Source organism: Colobus angolensis, unplaced genomic scaffold (genome assembly GCF_000951035.1).
Source record: "Colobus angolensis palliatus isolate OR3802 unplaced genomic scaffold, Cang.pa_1.0 Scaffold46, whole genome shotgun sequence".
NCBI lineage: Eukaryota > Metazoa > Chordata > Mammalia > Primates > Cercopithecidae > Colobus > Colobus angolensis.
The window spans coordinates 12,031,293-12,051,769 of record NW_012118043.1 but is presented as its reverse complement, the minus strand read 5'-3'; the positions used below and the strand labels follow the sequence as shown (position 1 = coordinate 12,051,769).

The 20,477-nt window shown below is 49.2% G+C and overlaps 1 protein-coding gene across 1 annotated transcript in view; it reads left to right on the top strand.

The window, feature by feature from the left end:
• Positions 1-6,305: 6,305 nt before the first annotated feature.
• The window catches only part of EPHB1 (EPH receptor B1), a 446,298-nt gene continuing 432,126 nt past the window's right edge, over positions 6,306-20,477 (top strand). Inside the window, exon 1 of the mRNA XM_011958177.1 lies at positions 6,306-6,734. Coding sequence (XP_011813567.1) covers positions 6,677-6,734 — 58 coding nt within the window. The 5' untranslated portion in view covers positions 6,306-6,676. The remainder of the gene's footprint in view (positions 6,735-20,477) is intronic.

The window sequence follows — 20,477 nt, the reverse complement described above, 5'->3', positions numbered from 1 at the left end:
AGACGTAAAATTTCTTTTAAAAAATCTATATGGTTCAAAAACGTTATCTAGATGAAACTATCACGTCTTTATTCAGCTAAGAAAAATTTTATGCTTTCATGGTTTTGTCTTTACTTTCACGGCATTTGTACTGGTTTCTTTTTAAAGAACTCTGAACTCTTCTTGGAACTCTTTTGGGGACCCTTTAAGGTCCCTAGCACCTTGCAAGCAACTAGCACAATTTTATATAAGTTGGTTCTCCATTTTCTATCTTGTTTGTTTTGTATTCTCTGTTTCCAGTTTTCTTTTCTGTTTATGTTGTATGCATTTTTGGAAAGCTTCTCCAGTTTATCTTTTATATCATTCATTTAATGTTCAGCAGCAACAAATGTAGTTGACTGACACACCAATGCGGAATTGAATTCTGACACTGCATTTTTGCTTCCTTAAAACACTTCCTATCCTTTTCTCCTCCCCTCTTCCTTTATTCTATTGTCTTTTCTGTTTAACCTGTTTTCTCATAAGTTTGTTTCTCTATATTCAAATTTATGTCTTCATGTGTGCCAAGAAGTTTTCTGAAAATGTCTCTAGATTCTGCAGAACGTCATTTTCAAAAGGACGCTTCTCATCTGGGTCTTGAAGGTGCTGCTCCTGGTTTTGCAATGTTCTAATAGGTCCCTGAAGTGTCCTGACTTCTCTTCACTCCTCCTTGAGAAGGCAAAGACTCATTAATTCTCAGTGTATTTTGGTAGGTAGGATGAGTGGGTTGGCCTTCGATCCTCTAGCGGTCTACTTGCTTAATCACTGAATCGCCTTTATAAACCTATGGCAATGCTTAATTGCCAGTTGCCAGCAGGCTTCATCTAGTGTACATCTTCTCTACTGAGGTAGCATCTTTCTCCAACCACCATCTCAATTCTCTGGTGCTCTGACCTGCTGTATCCCAGGAAAAACTCTAGTCAGCAGGCTGTACTGTCACAGTACAGTCATTACTGTGACTGTTTCAGCCTCTAGACTGTTTTTTACCTGAAGAATGCATTGTGTCTTCATCAGCCCATCCATCTATCCAGTTGTGTATTTCATTTTTAAGCTCTTCTAGATGTAGAAGACACTAAGGAAGGGAAGAGGAAGACCAGGGAAACTGTTCTTTGTTTGGCTTGAAACTGAACAACAATGGTGATGATAGATACTTACTCCATTCTCTGGTTAGTAGAGATCCTGAGTGTCTGAGTCAAGTATCGACAGAGAGGGAATGACAATATGCCTTCCTAGCTATGTCTTTAAAGCAGTTTCTCTTTTAAAAAAGAGAACTTGGCATATGTCATACATATGCTTGATAGATTTTTCTCAATCTGATTTGATGTACCTTTTAAGTATTGTCAGTTTCTTCCACATCCTGGCAATTAGGTTGTCTATCAGTGTTTGTTCACCTTGTTTTATAATTCTTCATATTTGTCTGGATTTGCTGGGGTATTTTCCTGAGAAGCAAGGAGAGGCATGTTGGAGGCCCCTAGTTAGAGACCATTTTGGATGACAAGTCCCATAATACCTTTCATTTTTTTACCCATCTCCACTGGGAGACCATGAGATCTTTAAAGGGAGAGACTGGGTTCCAGCCATCACTGGGTCCCTAGAACTTCGCCGACAACTGGCACAGAATTGCTGCTGAATAAATGTTGGAAGAAAGAACAAAAGAGGGAAAGGAAGCTTTTTGTTATTTGCCTATTATCCATATTAAAGTGTTTCAAATAAATCTTAAAGGATCCACCTGCCTCTCAAAAAATAACTACACTTGATCTTAGCCAAAAGGCTGAGAAGCGATCAAAAAATAACGGATGAAAATATGTTTTGCAGCTTAAGAATCTAATTAAAGGTCACCTGGGTCATGGAATGTATAACTGAACCTTTTATTTATGCAGTAAAGCAAAATGTCAAAAGGAAAGGATAGGATGGGGCAACAAAGTCTTCTCATGTACAAGATATGCATGTGATCATACTCAGGATGGATGCTATCTGTGTACCCTTTTCACTAATAAGTAGTGAATGAAAAAAGGTTATATATATATATACACACACACATATATACACACATGCACACATATATACACATACATATGATGTGGGTTATAAGTGAGCAGGAGCATTCTAATAGAACAGCTTTATATTGGGTACAATTATCAGGGGAAATTGTGCAATTGTTTTCACTAGAAATGCTTTCCAAACATTTAGACACAAAACTGTTTAGAGGTAGGGAGTGAACTGGTTGACTGCCCCAAAGCCTTCTAGTCAGATGGGCCTCTGAGTCTTAGCAAAAGAGTTCAGTCACCCTTGGGTGCCTGAGAGCCCTCAGCTGCTGGCCTTAGCAGCAAGCATCTGTCGCTTTGAAGGAGTGATTTAGTGATATCAAATAGCTGAGTGATTAATCAAGAAAATAAGCGAGCATTTGACATCAGACAGAAAAAAAATTGCCAAGGAGATGCTCTAGGGGAAAAGAGGCACCCGGGCTTGGAATCCCAAACCAATGGTGCCTTCAGGGATATTTACAAATCATAACCCATTGCTAGAGAAAGATCAATCTTCTGCAAAGCTAAATTAATATTTAACTTGCTAAAGAAAAGTCAATCCCTTGAGTTATTAGGGAAATTAGCAAGCAGCCCTAAACTGACACTATTCTTGCCTGAGCCATCAGCACGTTCTAGAAGTCATCAATGAGTTAATGTTCCCTACCCTACCCCAATCAAAACCTTTCCTTGAATTCCTCTTACTCTTCCCCTCCCTCCTTCTTTTCCTGCTAAAGAACACTTCCTTCAAAACAAACAAACAAACAAACAAAACCTGATATAGATGCCCAGTAAAAAAGATAAAAAAGCTACTGGAGTAGAGGTGAGGTCTAAAGCCCCAATTCCTTGGCCACTTTCATGAGTATCCCCTGAGGAGGCCTCAGGGCAGTTGTAAGCTCCTGGACCAAGAACAGCAGCTTCCAAGCCTCATCACGCAGCAGAGTCAATTGGGGAGGGGAGGATATGAAATCACATTCGTGGGCTGTATGAGTCTGTTCTCACGCTGCTAATAAAGACATACCCAGGACTGGGTAATTTATAAATGAAAGAGGTTTAACTGACTCGCAGTTCCACATGGCTGGGGAGGCCTCACAATCATAATGGAAAGCAAAGGGGAAGTAAGACATGTCTTACATGGCAGCAGGCAAGAGAGAGCGTGTGTGTGTGAACTCCCCTTTATCAAACCATCAGATCTCATGAGACTTACTCACTATCACAAAAACAGCATGGGAACGCCCCCTCCCCCGTGATTCAATTACCTTCCACCAGGTCCCTCCCATGACATGTGGGAATAATGGAAGCTACAATTCAAGATGAGATTTGGGTGGGGGCACAGCCAAACCACATCACAGGCCTACCTCATCCCTACTGATTTAAAATCTTTACTGAAACGCCTAGGGATCAGTGTTTTTAGAGGGCCTAGTTGGTGATGTTCTTGTAATTATCCTGGCACAAGTTCAAAGTCCCTAGCAGGGTTCTACTTGAAATCCCTGTACTTGGTGGGCTCCAAGCACCCCCCACCCAGGTGTGACATTCTGCAGTTAGTTGGATAATGGTCAGTTCTATCTTCAGCCATGTCTGAGAGAGCCATTCAGTACCCACAGAAATATAACATGAGGGTATCAGGGAGAGGGACAGAAGAAAAGGCTTCCTAGGAGAGGTGGGATTTGGGTAGGAACAGAGGTCAGGAAATTCATTTCAACTCATTTTAGTTGTGCAAGTAAACATCCAGTACAGTGCTTGTGGCAGAACGTGCTCAGTAAACAGAAGGTCTTCCCAGCATGTCTAACTAGCCACTGTCACTCTCTCGCTGCTTCCTGCTTTGTGATTCTCCAGAGCTCTCCTCAGCACCTGACATACCACTGCCTATTTGCTTATTATTGCCATCCCTCTACCACATGGTAAGACCCCTCAGAGAAGGTCTGTCTACTAGCTAGAACAGGGCCTGCCTGAATATGTGGGTGGGCACATGACTGACCTGGGTGTGGCTGCGGAGATGGCAAGAGAATATCTTAGGCCCAGAGAAAGACTAGCAGAGTCTGGGCTGAGAAGGCAGGTTTCAGGGAGCTTACCGAGTAGTCTGAATGTCATGCTAGAGTGGTCAGTCTCTCTTCAGCAGACAGTGAGGAGCCACTACGTTGCTATGCAGGGAAGAGATAAGATCAAGCTTGGCTTGAGAAGGATGAGTTTGGCAGCAGAGTGTAGGGATTAAGGCGAGGGAGGGAAGCTGGACCATCATTCAGAGACTCTCCAGTTGTCCAGGGGAAGGTAGCATGGGCTCACACTGGGTCAGATGCACAGGCATAGGACAACAGCATAAGAAGGAGGACGTGGCAGAGTGGGGGCTTTGCTAGACATGCCTGCCAAGTGACTGTGATGTAGTGAAAGGGGGAGGGAAGAGTGTGAAACTCACCCATCCATCCATCCCTCTGTCCATTCGTGAGAGGATGGCTGGGAGTAAAACAGCAAGTGAAGCTGCCAAGGAGTTGCCCATGTACCCCAGGAGGATGAACTCCAAGGATGGAGTTTGGGGGATACCTCTCTTGGGAGCTGAAGAGGTAACAGAGAGAACAGAAAGAAGTGACAAGATGGGTAGGGGGAGAAGCTGGAACATGGAAACTGGGGCCAGAGCCCCAGAAGAACTACTGGACACCAATGTCAGTGGGTGCTGACGGTGCAGGAGGATGACGGCTAACTAGGAGCAGGTTGTTGACCAGGGTGACATCAGGTGGCTCCAGGGACATCAGGACACAGTTGGTGTGGAGGCGCAGAGGGCAGCTAACATGGCATTAAGGTGGATGATGAGGAGGTGGAGGTTGATGACACCTTCCCTTCAGGGACAGAGGTGGGGTGGAAGGGAGGGGAGGGGAGGAGGAAGGCAACCTGAGTCAGAGCCAGGGAAGGAAAGAATTGTCAGGATTGGGGGACTTGAGTCTGGCTGTGGTGGAGAGGAAGCAGTCCCAGCAAAGGAGAGACTAGACACGCAGAGGCGGGGGGTGGGGGGGAACTGATTTAGAAAAGCCCAGAAAGGAGAGTCATCCCAAAGAGAACCATCGCATCTGCCTGCTGTTAACTCATTAACAGACCAGGAGAAAGGCTTGGTGCCTCCAAGGTGAGAGGCCTAGGAGGAGGAGGGGGTACCTAACGGGCCATCCCTGACCCTGTAGGACCAGACTATTATCAGGTCTGTAGGGGGCAGGGGAGGAAGGAAGGGCACGTCTCCAGCATAACATATAACAGCCTCAAGGTGAGTTTCTGATTTAGAATCTTTGACCATCTCTAGAAACAGGAAGATAAAGTGTAGCTGCGAGAGCTGAGCCTGGGAGAATTGCTCCTATCTCCAAGGCTGCATCCCCGATCGCTGCCTAAGTCCTTCCCACCCACACTGAAGGCCTGGCCCGCAGCATGCGCAGGCCTGGGAGAGCCCTCTTGCCGGCTCTGCCGTTTTATAGCTATGTGACTCCTGGTCTCCCCCCGCTGAGCTGTCCTCTGGGGTCAGGGCCCTCTGTGGAAGTTCACAATGCATTGGTAAGTGAACACTAAAGGCAACCAGAGGTTTCTGCAGAAAAAGCACAGCGAAATGTTGGACAGGAAGCAAGTTCGGTTCCCTGTGGACCCTGGAGCAAGGGCCCACAGGTTATCTGAACGGTATTCATTCTTTCAAAGGACATGTACTATGCCTCCCACAGGCTAGACACTGTTCTGTGAACTGGGGATTTTGTAATGAGCAAAATAGGCAAGAATCCGAAAACGGTGACCCCATTTTAATAAGGGGGAGATCCAGCGATAAACAAAATTGATTAGTAAATACCAACCCGTGCTAGACAGTTAAGAGCTCTGCAGGAGAGGCACTGGTGCGTCCCTGGAGTTGCTATAAACAGGGTAGGCAGGGTGCTCTTGTCACAGAGAAGATGAAAGAAGGCTCATTTGATTATTTAAAGCGCATTCGGTCCTGGGTGGGATGTAAGGGCATGGGGCCTCCACAGCTCTTTCGCTGGGCCCCCTAGGTGGGGACAGAGTGAGCTGGGCGGGCCGCTGCGGTTCTCCGAGAGCACCACGAGGGGGAGCCCGGACCCCTCCTAGCGCCTTCCGAGCCCTCCCGCACAGCCTCGCAAGCAAAAGTTTTTCTTAAACTAACAATGCCGGTGTAAGGAGGTGCTCGCGCCTGATTGGCCGGGGGAATTTTGCAGGTTTGATTCCTTGATTGGACAGGAGGTGTTAGGGGTGGGGAGAGAGCTGATGGTGGGGGATCCCGCTCCCTCCCGCGTCAGTCTGGCCGGCTCCGTCCTCCCGTAGGCTCCGCTGTAGCTCGCAATGTGACACCAGGACGCACTCGCTCTCGCGCGCTCTCCTAGGCTCGTTCTCCCTCGCCCTCTCTCACACACGCACGCACACACCCACCTCTCCCATAAACACACACACACACATGCACACCCACACCCACGCGCGCCCGCACCGCCCCACGCGCGCACACTCCTGCCCACGCCCACGCAGCGCTCCGGGAAGTCCGGTCCCGGCGAGAGCGCGAAAGGATACCGAAAAGCCACCCGCGGGGAGCGCAGCGGCGCCCCGGGACGCGGCGCTCTTCCGGCGCTGCTTCCTCAGCTCGGGCTCGGCCTGGGGGCCGCCGGCCAGCGATGGCCCTGGATTGTCTGCTACTGCTCCTCCTGGCATCCGCAGTGGCCGCGATGGAAGGTAACGTACCCTCCACGGAGCAAGTTGGCTGCTGGTACCTGCCGCCTCAGGACTGCTGTGCTCCGCGGCTCGCGGGGTTTCTCTAACTGCTTTGCAGTGCCGGACCCGAGGGCAAGGAGCTGTGGGAGCCTCGGCCGCTGCCGAGCGCGGGGCTTGGGCGGCACCCACCAGCGCGCCCCCGGCTGGCTCTTAGCGCCCGAAACTGACTCGCTGAGTCTCCCGGTTTCCTCGCCCCGGCACTCCCTGGCAGCCTCGGTCTCCCGCAGCCCCCGTTCGGAGAGCGCGGAGCCCGCTGCATTGCGGTGCATGCTCCTTAGCTCTGGGCAGAGCCAAAGCTAGGCGTTGGGGAGAAAGGGGTGCCTCTGGCCATCCGGCTCCTGGAGTACTGGCGCCCGTCTGCTCCCAGGCACCGATGCGCTTCTGAGCAGCCGCGCGCCACCTCCCTTTCCCCAGCTCGCGGTCCACGGGCTCGTGGACTCTGCTCGGCGTGCAAGCACTGCGCGCGGGGGCCAGAGAAGCTCTGCCCTGGTACGCCGCAAGTGGCCGCCGAAGGAGAGGGGTCGAGTTCATTGGCCGTACCCTTGGGGACCAGTCTGGAGGTCCGGGCGCCTGCGGGACTGCACGTTTCCAGGGTCAGTCGGGGAGAGGTGGACAGCCTTTTCGCCTCTTGAGCCTTGGAACAGGAGTGGGCTGGGGTGAGTGGTCGGTCCTACCGAAAAGTCTCCCAGCCTCTCCACCATGCCAGAGAGGAGGCTTGGCGGCCGGGAGTCGTCGGGCAGCCTCATTCTCTGCCAGCTCCGACTTGGCGGTGCCTCCGGCTGGTGGCTGGAAAGCGCGCTCCAAAGACACCGTGCCCGGCGCAGCAGGGAGCCTGGGCCCTCGGTAGCGCTCGCGAATCCCTGTGGGAAATCCCGGCCCAGCTCCCCGCCTCCCGCCCCTTCCCCCGCCCCCATTCTTCGCAGCCTAGCAGCGGCAGCGGCAGTCTCCTGGGAACACAGCTCCGTGGGAGAGCGGAGTTGGAGTTGTCGGGAGAAAACCAACTCTAGGGGTGATGCGCTGCCGCAGTCCGGCTAGCAGCTCCACTTCCCGGTGTCCTGCGCCGGGTGGAACTCCTCTGGGGAACTCCAAACCGGGGAGACGCAGCTCCTGGCGCCCGCATAGTGTTCCTATCTGGGAGCTCGCTCCGCTTGTTACCCGTTCCTCGCAAAACTATGACCGGTTGCCCAATGTAAACTCCCCCAAACACGATGGTTTGGTGCCCTCCGCCATTCCGGAAAGCGCTGCCCTTCTGGAAGTGAAGCTGGAGGGGCATTCCGGGCCCTGAGGCGCGGCTAAGATTCCCTGCCCTTTTGGCGAAGACCACCACATCCCACGTTTGTTCTGGTGGCGGCGTGGGGGTGCGGCGATTAATGCCTAGAAAGCTCTCGCTTGCTTTTCCGAAGGTGGCTTTTTGTCTGCCCTCCGTCTCCTGCTGCCCTCAGGGACTGCTGGGCTTTGTAGGAAGGGGAGCAAGGAGAGGTTTGCTTTTGGAACGTGCAGGAGGAGAGTGGAGCCGTGTGGAGCGCCGTCAACACACTGGCGCAGGGATGCCTGGGTTTGACTTATTGAGAGACACGTGTGGGAGCAATTGAAATTGGAAATTCAAGGGGATATATACCCCCAAATCGGGCAGGAAAGCCCGGTGAGCGCATTTGCACGGGCAATTCCAGACACAGCGTTGGGGCGGCGTCATGCCGGTCCGAGGCTGGGTCCGGCCCGCTGCTCTTTGCGCCCCCAGAGGTTCAGTGCCTAGGTCTCTGAGAGGCGATGGGTGCCCACTTTGGAGAGCGTGCTGTCGGCATTGGGTTCCTGTGCATGCAAGCGAAATAGTTTGGAGAGCAAACGTATAGAAACACAGCAGGCATCAGGACGTGGTCAGTTTACTCCCTGCCCCTCTTCTTGGCTAGCCAGAGATCCCTGTCTGCTTGCCGGAAGCTGCCCGCTGGTGCCATTGTGTCGGATCCCAACCAGGTATGCAGGGCCCTGACGCCCAGGCCTTCCGAGCCACTTACCCCTGGTGCTGTGGCTTCTCTTACTGCAGCCGGGAAACTTCGCCAGTGGCCTGACAGGAAGGAGCCTGACTCTGTGGGCTGAAAATCTCTCCAGCAAGGGTTAAAAGAAACGCCACATTCAGCAGAATATTAAAGCAGCCCCCTGGTCCCTACTCAGTACGCAGGGATATTACGAACCATTCACTCGCTCCTCTCCTAGAATGAACACAGGCAGGCTCATTTTCTACTCTCTACACACGGAGCCGCCTTCCCGCCTGCCTGGCTGGGCTGGGGCCAGCGTTATTTGGTTCGTGATGAGTGAGGAATAGTGATTAGAAAGTGGATCAATGAGCTGCCTACGGACAGCAGATCCTTCCCAAACTCGGCTGTGGTCAGGGGGCGCCTCTCCCTGCTGATTTCAGACACTCATGTGTCTGTCTGCTTTCTCCTGGGGTCTGCCGTGGAATTTCAGTGAGGCCTTGGCACCCAGGGCAAATTGCTCTGAGGTCTGGTGGGTCCTCAGCCCAGGCCAGGGCAGGGACAAAGGGACAGTGACAATCATGGGCCAGGTGAGGAGATGTGGCCAGAGGAAGGCAGGGCCTTAAGACATCCCCTGCCTGGGTGGAAGGAAGGAGGACAGGGTCTGGCTGTTTCTTGGCCAGAGGGGCAGAGGAGGGGAGGGGAGGGAAGGGGGCTCAAATTCTCATCATTAGGCAGGAGGACTGTTGGTTTAGGGTGTAGGAAACGCAGACTGAAAGAAAGCTCCTCTTCCCTCCTTTCCCCCCACACTCCCGCATTTCCAGCCAGTTCTGCTTTGTGAGGAGGGAGATGCCACTACAGGGAAAAGGTTCGCTGGGGCTAAGTCTGTCTTCAGAAAGGAGTAAGGCAGGCTATGCCGGCAAGAATGCTGACATCCTTCTGCCTTCTGGACACAAAGCTAGGCCTCTTTGCTTAGCGTCCTGACAAACAACTGCCTCTTCAAGCCCACTGGTGCCTTTTCCCACCTGCTCTGAGAGCTTGTTCAGAATGGGCTGCTGGTGTCTGTGAAGTTAAGGCAAGGGCTTGCATTCTCTGAGCTGCCCCTTGTCTTGTGCCCTTTGGGATAGGATCTGGAAACATGGGCTTCTCTGGAGGCTCTGCTACAGCAGCAGAGGACACCCACCTTCAGAGAGAGGCATCCCTGGACTAAGCACATTGGCCGTCCTGGGAGGTGGCAACCTGGAATTGCTAACTGCTGGAAGCAGTCTCCCAGTCCCACTCCCTGTGTCCAGGGAGTACCCACGCACCTGCAGAAGGCCTCAGAGTGCGGCACACTGACTGATGGGAATACTCCCAGGAGACCTGCTCTTTTGTGTAGCCTAGAGTGAAGTCCTGGCCCTGGCACCCTTGGATGTCCGCATGTATTTGGGTAGTAGATTTCTCGAGGTTTGACAAGTAGTGGGTTCCCAGTAGGCATTGTTGATGCATGAGTGCACGACTAAATTACTGTGCCCCTTTGTGGCATGCCCCAGTGTGAAATGCTAGGGCACTGAATTTCACTGCACACATTTTGGACACAGTTACATTTCCATTACCTGTTTGTGGTGGAAAACCCCAAACTAAGCCCACGTGTCTTCAACAGGAACAAGGCTAGGCAGTGATTGGCTGTTTCTGCGTTTTCTGTTAGTATTTGTTTGCTGTGTGTGCATCTGTTTTGGCTGTCCATGAACGTGCTTGAGCCTGTAAGCATTAGCAGGCACCAAAGATTTTTAAAAATGTCTGAGAAAGAAAAGTAAATTTGAGAAAATTCCACGTATTAGCTGATTTTATTTTCTGTGCAATGTGGAATGATCACCATTACTCTGTGTTTGTGGAGCTGCCTCCTCAAGCCACGCATGGAATGCTGGCGAGGGAGGGCAATGCAGCTCTGGGCAATGGCTTGGGAAAAGTCTTGGCAATGTAAACAACTGCAGAGGCCCAGACTCAGTCCCAGCTCAAACCTTCTGCGTTGGTGGAAGCCAGCAGCTTGTGATGCTCCCGAGCATGGGGAGGGCCTCTAGGTCACACGGTGTCAGGCTCCAGTCCCTTCTGCATGCTGTTGACTTGTGCAACCCAGATCCAGATCTCAGAGCCCTTACTTTGTTTACTTACAAGAATGGGTACTGATGACCAAGATGTGCTTTAAGAAAAGCCCATGAGGCAGAGGCACAGAGGCATGGTGTGGCTCTCGTTTAATTTTACCCATTGAGAAGTAATCTTTGATAAAGCAAATAGGACCAAAGAAGAAGGGCGATGCTAGGGGACACAGGACAGCACCATGACCCCCTCCTCTGGATCTAGCATGTGTACTTCCTATTTAGGAGAAACTACATGTTCTTTAGTTGCTTGAATAAATTTTGTGATCTCGGGGCAATGAAAGGAATATATGGGTCAGGAGGGAGGTCTGGCCATGAGGATAGAGATGGAATCAACATGGGTGGTGACAGATAGCAGGATCATGAAGCCAGAGTACTCCACCTGCCTTTTCATCTCCCAGCTCTGTTGCTTGGAAAAATTACCCAGTCCACCTGGCCACAGTGTCTTTCTGTGTTGAGTGGGTCATGACACCCGCTTATTCTAACTATAAGGGTAGGGACAAGTAATAACCAATATAAGGACACACTCTATACAAGATTAAAAAGAAGGTAAGATGCTATTAAAACAAAAAATACATGTATATTACTAAATTTAAAATAACATATAGTTAATCTTTAAATGTTCTTAGTATCACTAAGGCTTAGATGCATAGTGCTTTTCTAGCATGGGCAAAAGGTAGGGGCAATTTTGGAAGCCCAAAGAGGAGAATACCAGCTCAAGTAGTGTTTCCCAGATTTCAGGTAGTGTGTTACCTGGGCAGTTTGCTACAGACTCCTGGGTCCTAACCCTAAAAGCTCAGCAGGTCTGGATGGATCCTAAAAATCAGCATTTTAAGTGGGCTTTCCTGAAGATCCTGATGTATGTGCTTCCTGGAAACACTGCCAAGGGGAATGTTTCTAAACCAGGTTGCAGTTGGAAGTCCTGGTAGGTCTTGCCCAACTCGGCACTTGCTGAATCAGAATGGCCTGGGGATCTGCATTTTACCGAAGGGCCCCAATGATTCACATGCAGACAGCCTGGCACCAGTATATTTGGAAACTGCTAATGAGATCTAATTCACTTAATCCTTACAAAACCTATCAGGTGGGTATTATTATAATCAACTCCTCTCACATTTTTCAGGTGAGAAGACTGAGATATAGAGTAGTTAAGTAATTTGATAAGGTCACACAGCTAGTAAGTGGCCAAGCCTGGATTTGAACCCAGGCAGTCAGGCTCTGTAGTCTATATTTTTAGTCACCTTACTCCACCACTTTTGAAAGCTTTGCATGAAGGAGGACTTATATCAGCTGGAATCCAGGGGTGGGAAGGGTTCTAGTGCTGACTCTGCCATTGGGCACTGGGGACTTCATTGGCTACTGGGGGCTTAGGTTTCCATCATCATGCAAGAAGAGATGAGCAAAATGTTCAGACAATCTCAACACTTCAGATCAAGCTCCAGTTTCTATATAGCTCCCTCTCTGCACCTTACTCCTACCCCACTATTCCCACCCCTATTGCAGCCCTATACACTCTTAGATACAGGGCTGGAGACTTGTCCTGCAGCACACTTTCTAATAAGGACTGGTATATTTGTCCTCTTTCTGCCCTGACCAGCCCTCCCAAAGAAGAAATGATCGTCAGAGAAGTGTCCCCAAAGGAGATAAACCTGGGACCCCATGTGTTCTGGGGGCAGTGGAAGGGGCACACCGAACCCTTACCTATCTTCCATTGACTGTCAAGAGCGTCTTCCTGCACCTGGATTCCAGGAGTCTGCATTCCTTGGAAGAGCTCTTTTTATGTCTCCCTCTTCTGCACTAGCCACTTAAGCAACTTGAATATTTCTGTCAGATTTCAATGTCTCCAAAGATGGTGGAGAAACAGAGCATTGGATGTCTGCCCTTCTGAGGAAATTACTGTAATAATAAAGTAATGCCTTGGGAAAGATTTCATATTTAAAAGCAAAATTTTGCATGAGAAATTCCTCAACTTCTGCAGATTCCATTTCAAGCAGTATCTGTAGGTGGGGCCCTCGTGTCAGAGTGCTTAACTATGCTTGGGTGGGGGGCATTGAGGGGTGAGATCAGACCATCTGCTCCATCAGAGGTCCCTGATATCTGATGTATTAGAGCCACTTTGCCAGCTTTTGTTGACCATTCCCCTGGGGGTTAGAAAGTTGGTAACACACTTTCCAGGGAGGCCTGGAGGGCAATGGGTTGGTTCTTCTTTGTTGATGGAAAACCACTTTCTATCTGTCTTAAAGTACAGGAAGCAAACAAGTGCAGGGTTAGCTCTGTCCCTCCTTGTGCCTCGCTTTTCTTGTTGTTGAATAGACTGGAGGAAGGATCGTTATGGTAGAGAGAGTAGCAGGGACTCAGAGTGGATGCACACCCCAGGGTAGAAGCAGTTCTAGAAGCAGGGGCTGACAATTGTAGATAAAGTCCAATCTGAGGCATGGTGACCCTTTGGCAAATCATGGGTGGGGCATGGATCTTCGTAGCCTGTCAGGGGTTCTGTAGGAGGCAGCTCAGCATCTGATTTTCAGGTATCAGAGATAGGAAAGAGTGAGCTTAGCCAACATCAAGAAGGCTAAGTGCCCTCCATGAGAAAGCCTAGTGCCCTCCATGGGGAAGACTGTACCCTAGGGACCTCCCACTGGCCAGCAGCAGGCCCAGGATTGTGCAGGTGGTGCAGACAGGATTGGGGTCATGGTCCTCACTGGTACCATGTAGCATTATCTGCCAGATGCCTCTCACTGTAACTGACTTGTATGTTTACTTCCAACTTTGTGAATGAGAAGATTTCATTTCGACAGCCTAGCAAATGGTTCATTATGCTCTCAGCCTTCTAGGGCAGGAAAAGCATCTTATTCATCTGCTCACTCACTCTCCAGCAAGCGTGGAGTGTTAGCTCTGTGGGAGGATGCCCAAAGCTAAAGATCGGGGGGGCCCTTCACTACACTATAATGACCCTGCTGGTGATTCAGGTTTCAAGATGATCTACTTGTGAAAACAGGGAAAAGGTGATAAAGAAGGTCCTGTTTCCCACCCTCCGTCACCAGTACAGATGTTTCTCCAGGTCAGGCGAAATCCCAGCACCTGCAGACAACACCACTAGCAGCTGCTTAAGGAGGGTGCTCATGGAAGGTTCCCCCAGAGTTCTCTGTAGCAGAACTGGGCCAATGTAGAAGCACATAGTAGAGTTTCTGAGAATTACCAGGACTCATTTCTGCCCACAGATTGCACCTGAGGCCCTGCGCCTCTCATCTCTCCCCTCCCACTTCCTGGCGGCAAGTGACAAAATGACCGATTTGAATTTAACCTCCTCGCTCTGCTTCTCCATTTCCCTGTGAAGGTGATAATGAACAGAGAAATGGGCAGAGGCAGGTGGTCAGAAAGGGAGGGGACAAGTGAGGGGAGCAGGGGCCCAAGGCTGTAGCTTGGCAGTAGCTTCTAAGGTCCCTGGGACTGATTACAGCGGCCGTGTAAGCCTGAGGGAGCCAGCAAGGGGTCAGGCTTGTCTGCACAGTTTTGACATGTCAGAAGCAGGACTGGAGGTCAGTTTCAGGGAAGGGAAGAAACTTTCCAGGAGCCCTACAGGCTGGCAATGCTGGATCCAGGATTAGGTTATGCTCCCAACCGCTCATTGAGCACTGTCGTGTGCTGGTCCCTTTATACGTATTGGTCCCCATACCCTTTGCATCTAAGCATTCTTTCTCCCATTTTACAGATGAGGTAGCTGAGGCTTTGAGAAGTTAACTGGCTCAAGAGCGAAGTTTCAAACTAAAGTTTGCCGAACTCCCTGGGCCTCTGCCTCCCAGTTCAGTCACCTTTTCCGTTTAACTTCGCTTATTTGTGAATTAAATCAGTGAGCATGTGTTAACCAGGAGCTGTCTATCCTTGTCCTGCCAGGTGCCATCAAAGGTACAGACAGTCCTGCTCTGGTGTCAATGCTCGGACCCTGTGGCCAGACTCTCTTCTCACTCTTTGGAGCTGTCCCACCTATTCCACAGCTGGAGGAAAACTTTTTCCTTCTTGGTTTGCATTTCCCTGTTGCACATTGCCTTTCCCATGTGCCCCTGCCAGTCAGACCCCCACTGTGGTCATTATTGGCTTTTTTTTTTTTTTTTACTACATGTCTGTATTAGTCCATTTTCATGCTGTTGCTGAAGACATACCTGAGACTGGGAAGAAAAAGAGGTTTGATTGGACTTACGGCTCCACATGGCTGGGGAGGCCTCAGAATCATGGTGGGAGGCGAAAAGCATTTCTTATATGGCGGTTGTAAGAGAAAAATGAGCAAGAAGCAAAAGTGGGAACCCCTGATAAACGCATCAGATCTCATGAGACTTATTCATTAGCACCAGAATAGCACGGGAAAGACGGGCCCCAATGATGCATTCAATTCCCTTGGCCTAGGTCCCTCCCACAACACATGGGAAATCTGGGAGATACAACGCAAGTTAAGATTTGGGTGGGGACACAGCTAAACCATATCAATGTCCATCTAGATATTGTCTTTGATAAGCTGTGTTGCTTAGATGGCTGCAATTGGCATCTGTGCCTGAATCTTGGTGGGTGTGTGTTGGCGGGGGGGGAATCAGGGCACAGTACAGGCCTTCTGGTACTTCCTTCCATAGGCTCACGTTTCAGAGGAAGGACCAGCTGCTGCTGTTTGTCTTTGGGCACTTCTACGACTTCTTCTTTGTGGACTCTGTCCTGCTTACCCGGGGCCATATTGTTTCTCAAGCTCTGACTGCTTTTTTCCGTCTGGCCAGGTGCAGACTTATGACATTAGAGGAGGAAACTAGGATTTAGCATCAGCTTTGAGCATGGAAGAACATGTTGGGGGATGTTGAGGAGAGAAATCCCTCAGTATCCTAGTCTCACTGGACAGTGGCCAGTCCCCCTTGGAGCCGTGGCAGTGGAAAGGGCTGACCAGGAGGATGAGGAATAATTGCAGGTGGCTTCATTGACGGTGGCAGCAGAGAGAATGCCTTATCTGTGAAAGGCAGCTGGGCCCTGCAGTTAATTGTTCTGTTGTTTTCCTCTTGGTATTTTTCCAGCACATCAACATAGGACCTTTACCCTTGGCTTTCTCATTGATGCTGAGGCTGGAGCCGGGAGGTGAGCTGGGGGTGGGGGATTGGGAAGGGGCCTCATTCCAGGTGGTTTCACGTGAATTCTTGCTCCTGAACTATCTGTGCAGGTTCCTCCAGGGCTGTCTGCTCCTGGGGGCCGTTGTCACAGGACCAGAAAGTCCATCCGGGGACGCTCTCAGCTCCTTTGACAATGCCTCCAAATGGTGTGGGATGGTGGAATGCAGGCTGTAAACTAGATGGCAAGGAACAAGGTGTCAGTATCAGAAAATCCACCACATTTTGGACAGGTGCTCAGAGACCTGGGGCAGGCACTGGTCAGAACACACTTTGGGTGTTGGACGATAGTGTAGTACTTGGTTTAATCCCGGTCACACCACAGGTGTGAATCCGTTGCTGGCTCCCTAGCACCTTCAGGGCCAATCATCACAAGACCATACATCACCTGGGTCCTCCTTGCCTCCTGCTCTCCTGCCCAGCAGCACCTCCTTTCCCAGCTCCACACAGGTACGTGTGTACACACACATGTCCACAGGTGCACATGCTGCACAGATGCACATGCCCTGGGCATCTCCTTCCCTTCACCCACAGAGGCCATTCTGACTCATCTGCCCCATGTGCCTCTGGGTCTGCACCTGCTTGCTCTGCTTGTGTTGCAAGTCTTACTGTTCTTTTCTGGCTAACCCTAAATCATTCTTCAGAATTCACCACAGTGATCACTTCTTCCTGGAAGGCTTTCTTTCCTGCCCCATGCTGGATTGGGTTGCCCTCTGCATGTCCCCACAGCCGCCTCTGCTTCCCTCTATAGGATCACATTCCACACTGGTCTCCAGTTGTGTGTTTATTTTGCTGGATACCCTACAGCTCAGTGAACCTCTGAAGCATGGGTTCTATCCTGATTGTCATGGCATCCCCAGCACATAGCACCCCCAGCACATGGCACATAGGAGGTGTCAATAAGTGTGACATAATGAATAAATAACAAGAAGGAAAAGATCAACAAACACTTAAAAACCTGAGATCATGTCCTATGTAGTCATTTAAAACATATCTGCAATTTTTTTATACTCTTCCTATCAAAATGTGGAGCCTCATTCCTTTCCCCCTTGAGTATGGGTTGGCCTCAGGACTCACTGTAATGAATGGAATATGGCAGAAGTGTTTCTGCATAACTTTGGGGTGAAGTCATAGAAGGCAACACAGTTTCCACCTAACTCTTTCTGTTTCTCTTGAAATACTTGCCCTTGTCACCCAGCTACCATATTGTCAGGAGACCCAGGTAACATGAAGGGGTCATGTAGAATTTCTAGCGCCAGCTTCAGCTCAAGTCCCAACCCACAGCCAGCATGAGAGACCAAGTGTGAATGAAAGAGTCTTCAGTTTGTTGCTACCCCATCTTTCCAGGCACCCCTGCTAACTCTGAGTAGGGAGAGACAAGCTTTCCTCACAGAACACTGTCCAAACTGCAGATTCCTAAACAAAATAAATGTAGTAATTGTGGAAAACCACTAAGTTTGGGGTTGGAACAATTAATAACAAATATTTTAGGAGAGGTAGGAGAACAATGATTTAGATAAACCTAGAAAGGGACTTACGGGAAGGGTGGGAAGGGGGTGGAGATATGATACCTCATTCATTCAACACTTAATAACAAATATTGTTAATCTCCTACTATGTACCAGGCAGTATGCAAAAAACCAGAAATGTTACAGCCCTTGGGAGCATACATCCTATTGGGAGAACCGACAGACATGAAAAAGACAAATAATGTATATATAATTTCAGGAAAGAACTATAAAGGAAGTAAACAAATGATGTGACTGAGAGTGATGGGTGCAGGCTTGGACAACTTAAAACAGGGGAAGGGAGGACCTCTTTGTGAATACTTCAAGTGCATTCTTAGCAAGTGGCTTAGGTTTTACTCTGCATGGGAGATAGATTTTGGCTTGATTACAAAATTCTTTTTAGTGAAACTGAACCAAGATGGAATAGGCTGCCTTGAGAGATGATGAATCCCCATCTCTGGGGTGTCCAAGGAAGGCCAGAGCCACTTCCAGACTTGAGAGCTCACATTTTACGGAGGCAAATGGGGAGTGAGGGCAGAGAGACAGAACTGTCAGCACTGCCTAGGAGCCACCAGTGTCACAAGTACTCACTCAGAACACACTTATTGAGCATCTACATGAGAAGCATTGTACTTGGAATGGAAAACACCAAGATAAAGAAGACACAGACTTTCCTTCAGGGAGCTCAGTGATGAGTAGACTGGTGGGGGAGACAGAGCCACGCAGACTACAGCCTGTAATAGGGCATATGATAGACTCTGATGGATGTGGTATAGCGGTTACACATCAGCTGCTTGGAGAAACCAAATGAGAGGGTCAGACTTAGAGTGGGAAGGATTTGGGGAAGGAGTGTGTGTGTGTGCGTGTGTGTGTGTGTGTGAGAGAGACAGAGAGAGAGAGAGAGAGAGAGACAGAGAGAGAGAGAAAGAGAGAGAGAAAAAAAGTTTAAGACTTTGGTTATGATTATATCCAGGGCACCAGTGCTGTCTCAAGACTGACTCCCTGTTTTCATTTCTTAGTTCTGTGTCTGCATCTGCCAAGGTCCTGGCAGAAAACAGCACTCTCACAGGGTTTACTGAAGAGGGTTTAATGAAGAGACTCTCTGCAGAGGTGTGAACAACATTAAGGGAACCAATAAGGATGGGGATGTACCCAGGGACTGACAATAGTGGGAAGCCGATACTCCCCAGTGCTCTCAGGACCTAGCAAGAGCCACAGTATGAGAGAGGAGCTCCCTGACAGGAGTGAGACATAGAGGAATGCAGCTGCTGCCCAGATCATGCATGGAGGGTGAAGGAGGAGGGTTTGTGTTCCTTGAACCCTTTCTCTTCCTCTTAAACATCATCTCCTGCCAGCACCTCACATGATGAATTCAACAAGAAGGCAGAGGGCATGAAAGTCTGGTTGATGCAGTTCATAGAGGTCAGAGGCATAGAAAATGGCAAAAAAAAAAAAAAAAAAAAAAGGAAAAGAAAGTAGAGAATGGGTCTGCAGGGATGAATGGAGACTAATCAGCACAGTCATTTATGTTGACTTCATCCTCAGACAGGCTTTCCCACGAGATGGTCATGTGGCTGCTGGCAGCATCAAACTCATATTCTCTTGAAACTTCAGCAGAAAGATGAATTCTCACTCCTTGTAGCTCTAGCAAACGCTGAAGAAGTTTTGCCTCCTGGGCTTCCCTTGGGTCCTGAGCTTCTCCATGAACCAAGCTCCATTACCAGGGTGATTGAAATACACTCATTGGCCAGGCTTGGGTCATGTGTCTATGAAATTCTATAGCTGAGGGGGAAGGGCTAGCTCAGACCCATCAAGCTGCCTGGCCTGAGATGGGGGAGAGCTGCTCACAAAACTGTCAGGGTGCTTGTCCAGGAGAAGCAAGAATGGGTGCTGGGAAGGCATTCTTGTGATTGATAGGCCACACCTATCAATCTTCCTGGGACAGCTAAATTATGCAACCAAGTAAGAGAGATGGTAGGTCCAATAAAGGAAAGTGTATGGATTCTGGACAGAAGAAGGAGGTATCTGTGGCTGTGATGGTCCTGAAGATGAAAAGGCAGGGAAACAGAAAGTGATGGGAAAGTTAAAAACCCAGAAAGAGAGGTCTGGAGACAGCTGGACAAACAGGTTCTTTCTTGATGGAGTGTTCTCTATCTTCCTGAGCATCATGATCAAATTTAAAGTGATGAATAGGCCGATAGCAGTGGTGTTTGGTTAAAGGTAAAGTGATTTTTAGATTAGGGCATCTCAACTAGACTGAAAGAGGAGGGTTCCTATTTAGGGGCAAGATGAGAAAAACGATGGGTGAAGAGCCATAATTTCTCACTATAATCCCCTGATTCCAATGTAGATACCAGAGCATCTGAATTTAACCACTGCATTTAAATTGGATATCCATTGGAGAGCAAGAATGAAAGAAATGCATACTGATAGGTACAACGAGCTGGCTCATTTCCCTTCTTTTTCACTATTATCAATTATGGCCTAGTCTCACCTGGAATTTCCATTTTGCATCAGTAGAATATTTGTTCACAGTTTTTGATGTACTTTTTCCGCTAGTTTTTAAGCCTTGTATAAGATGGTAGATCTTCAAAGTCATTTGCAGACTACCTTTTTCATACCTCAGATATCTCTTTCCCATTTGAGAGAGAGAGTGATCTAAAATGTACTTAGAGTTTATCAGAAGAAGGCTCCATTTGCCCTTCCAACTTCCCTGCTCTTGGCTCCAACTTCCTTCTACTCCCAGCTAAGCAGAAAAAGAACAGATTTTTTTAAAAAAAACAGTAGCACAATGCTGCTGAGCTGCATGAAAACCCTTGGCTTTCTTTTCCCAATCAGGAGAAAGTAATTTTCCTTTCACTCACCTGACTAACTTGTTCAGAGCATCTTCTCCCCACCCTTTTCTGATATCTTGCTGCTAAGTATTTGCCAATTCATTTGCATTTCGATGGTTCCT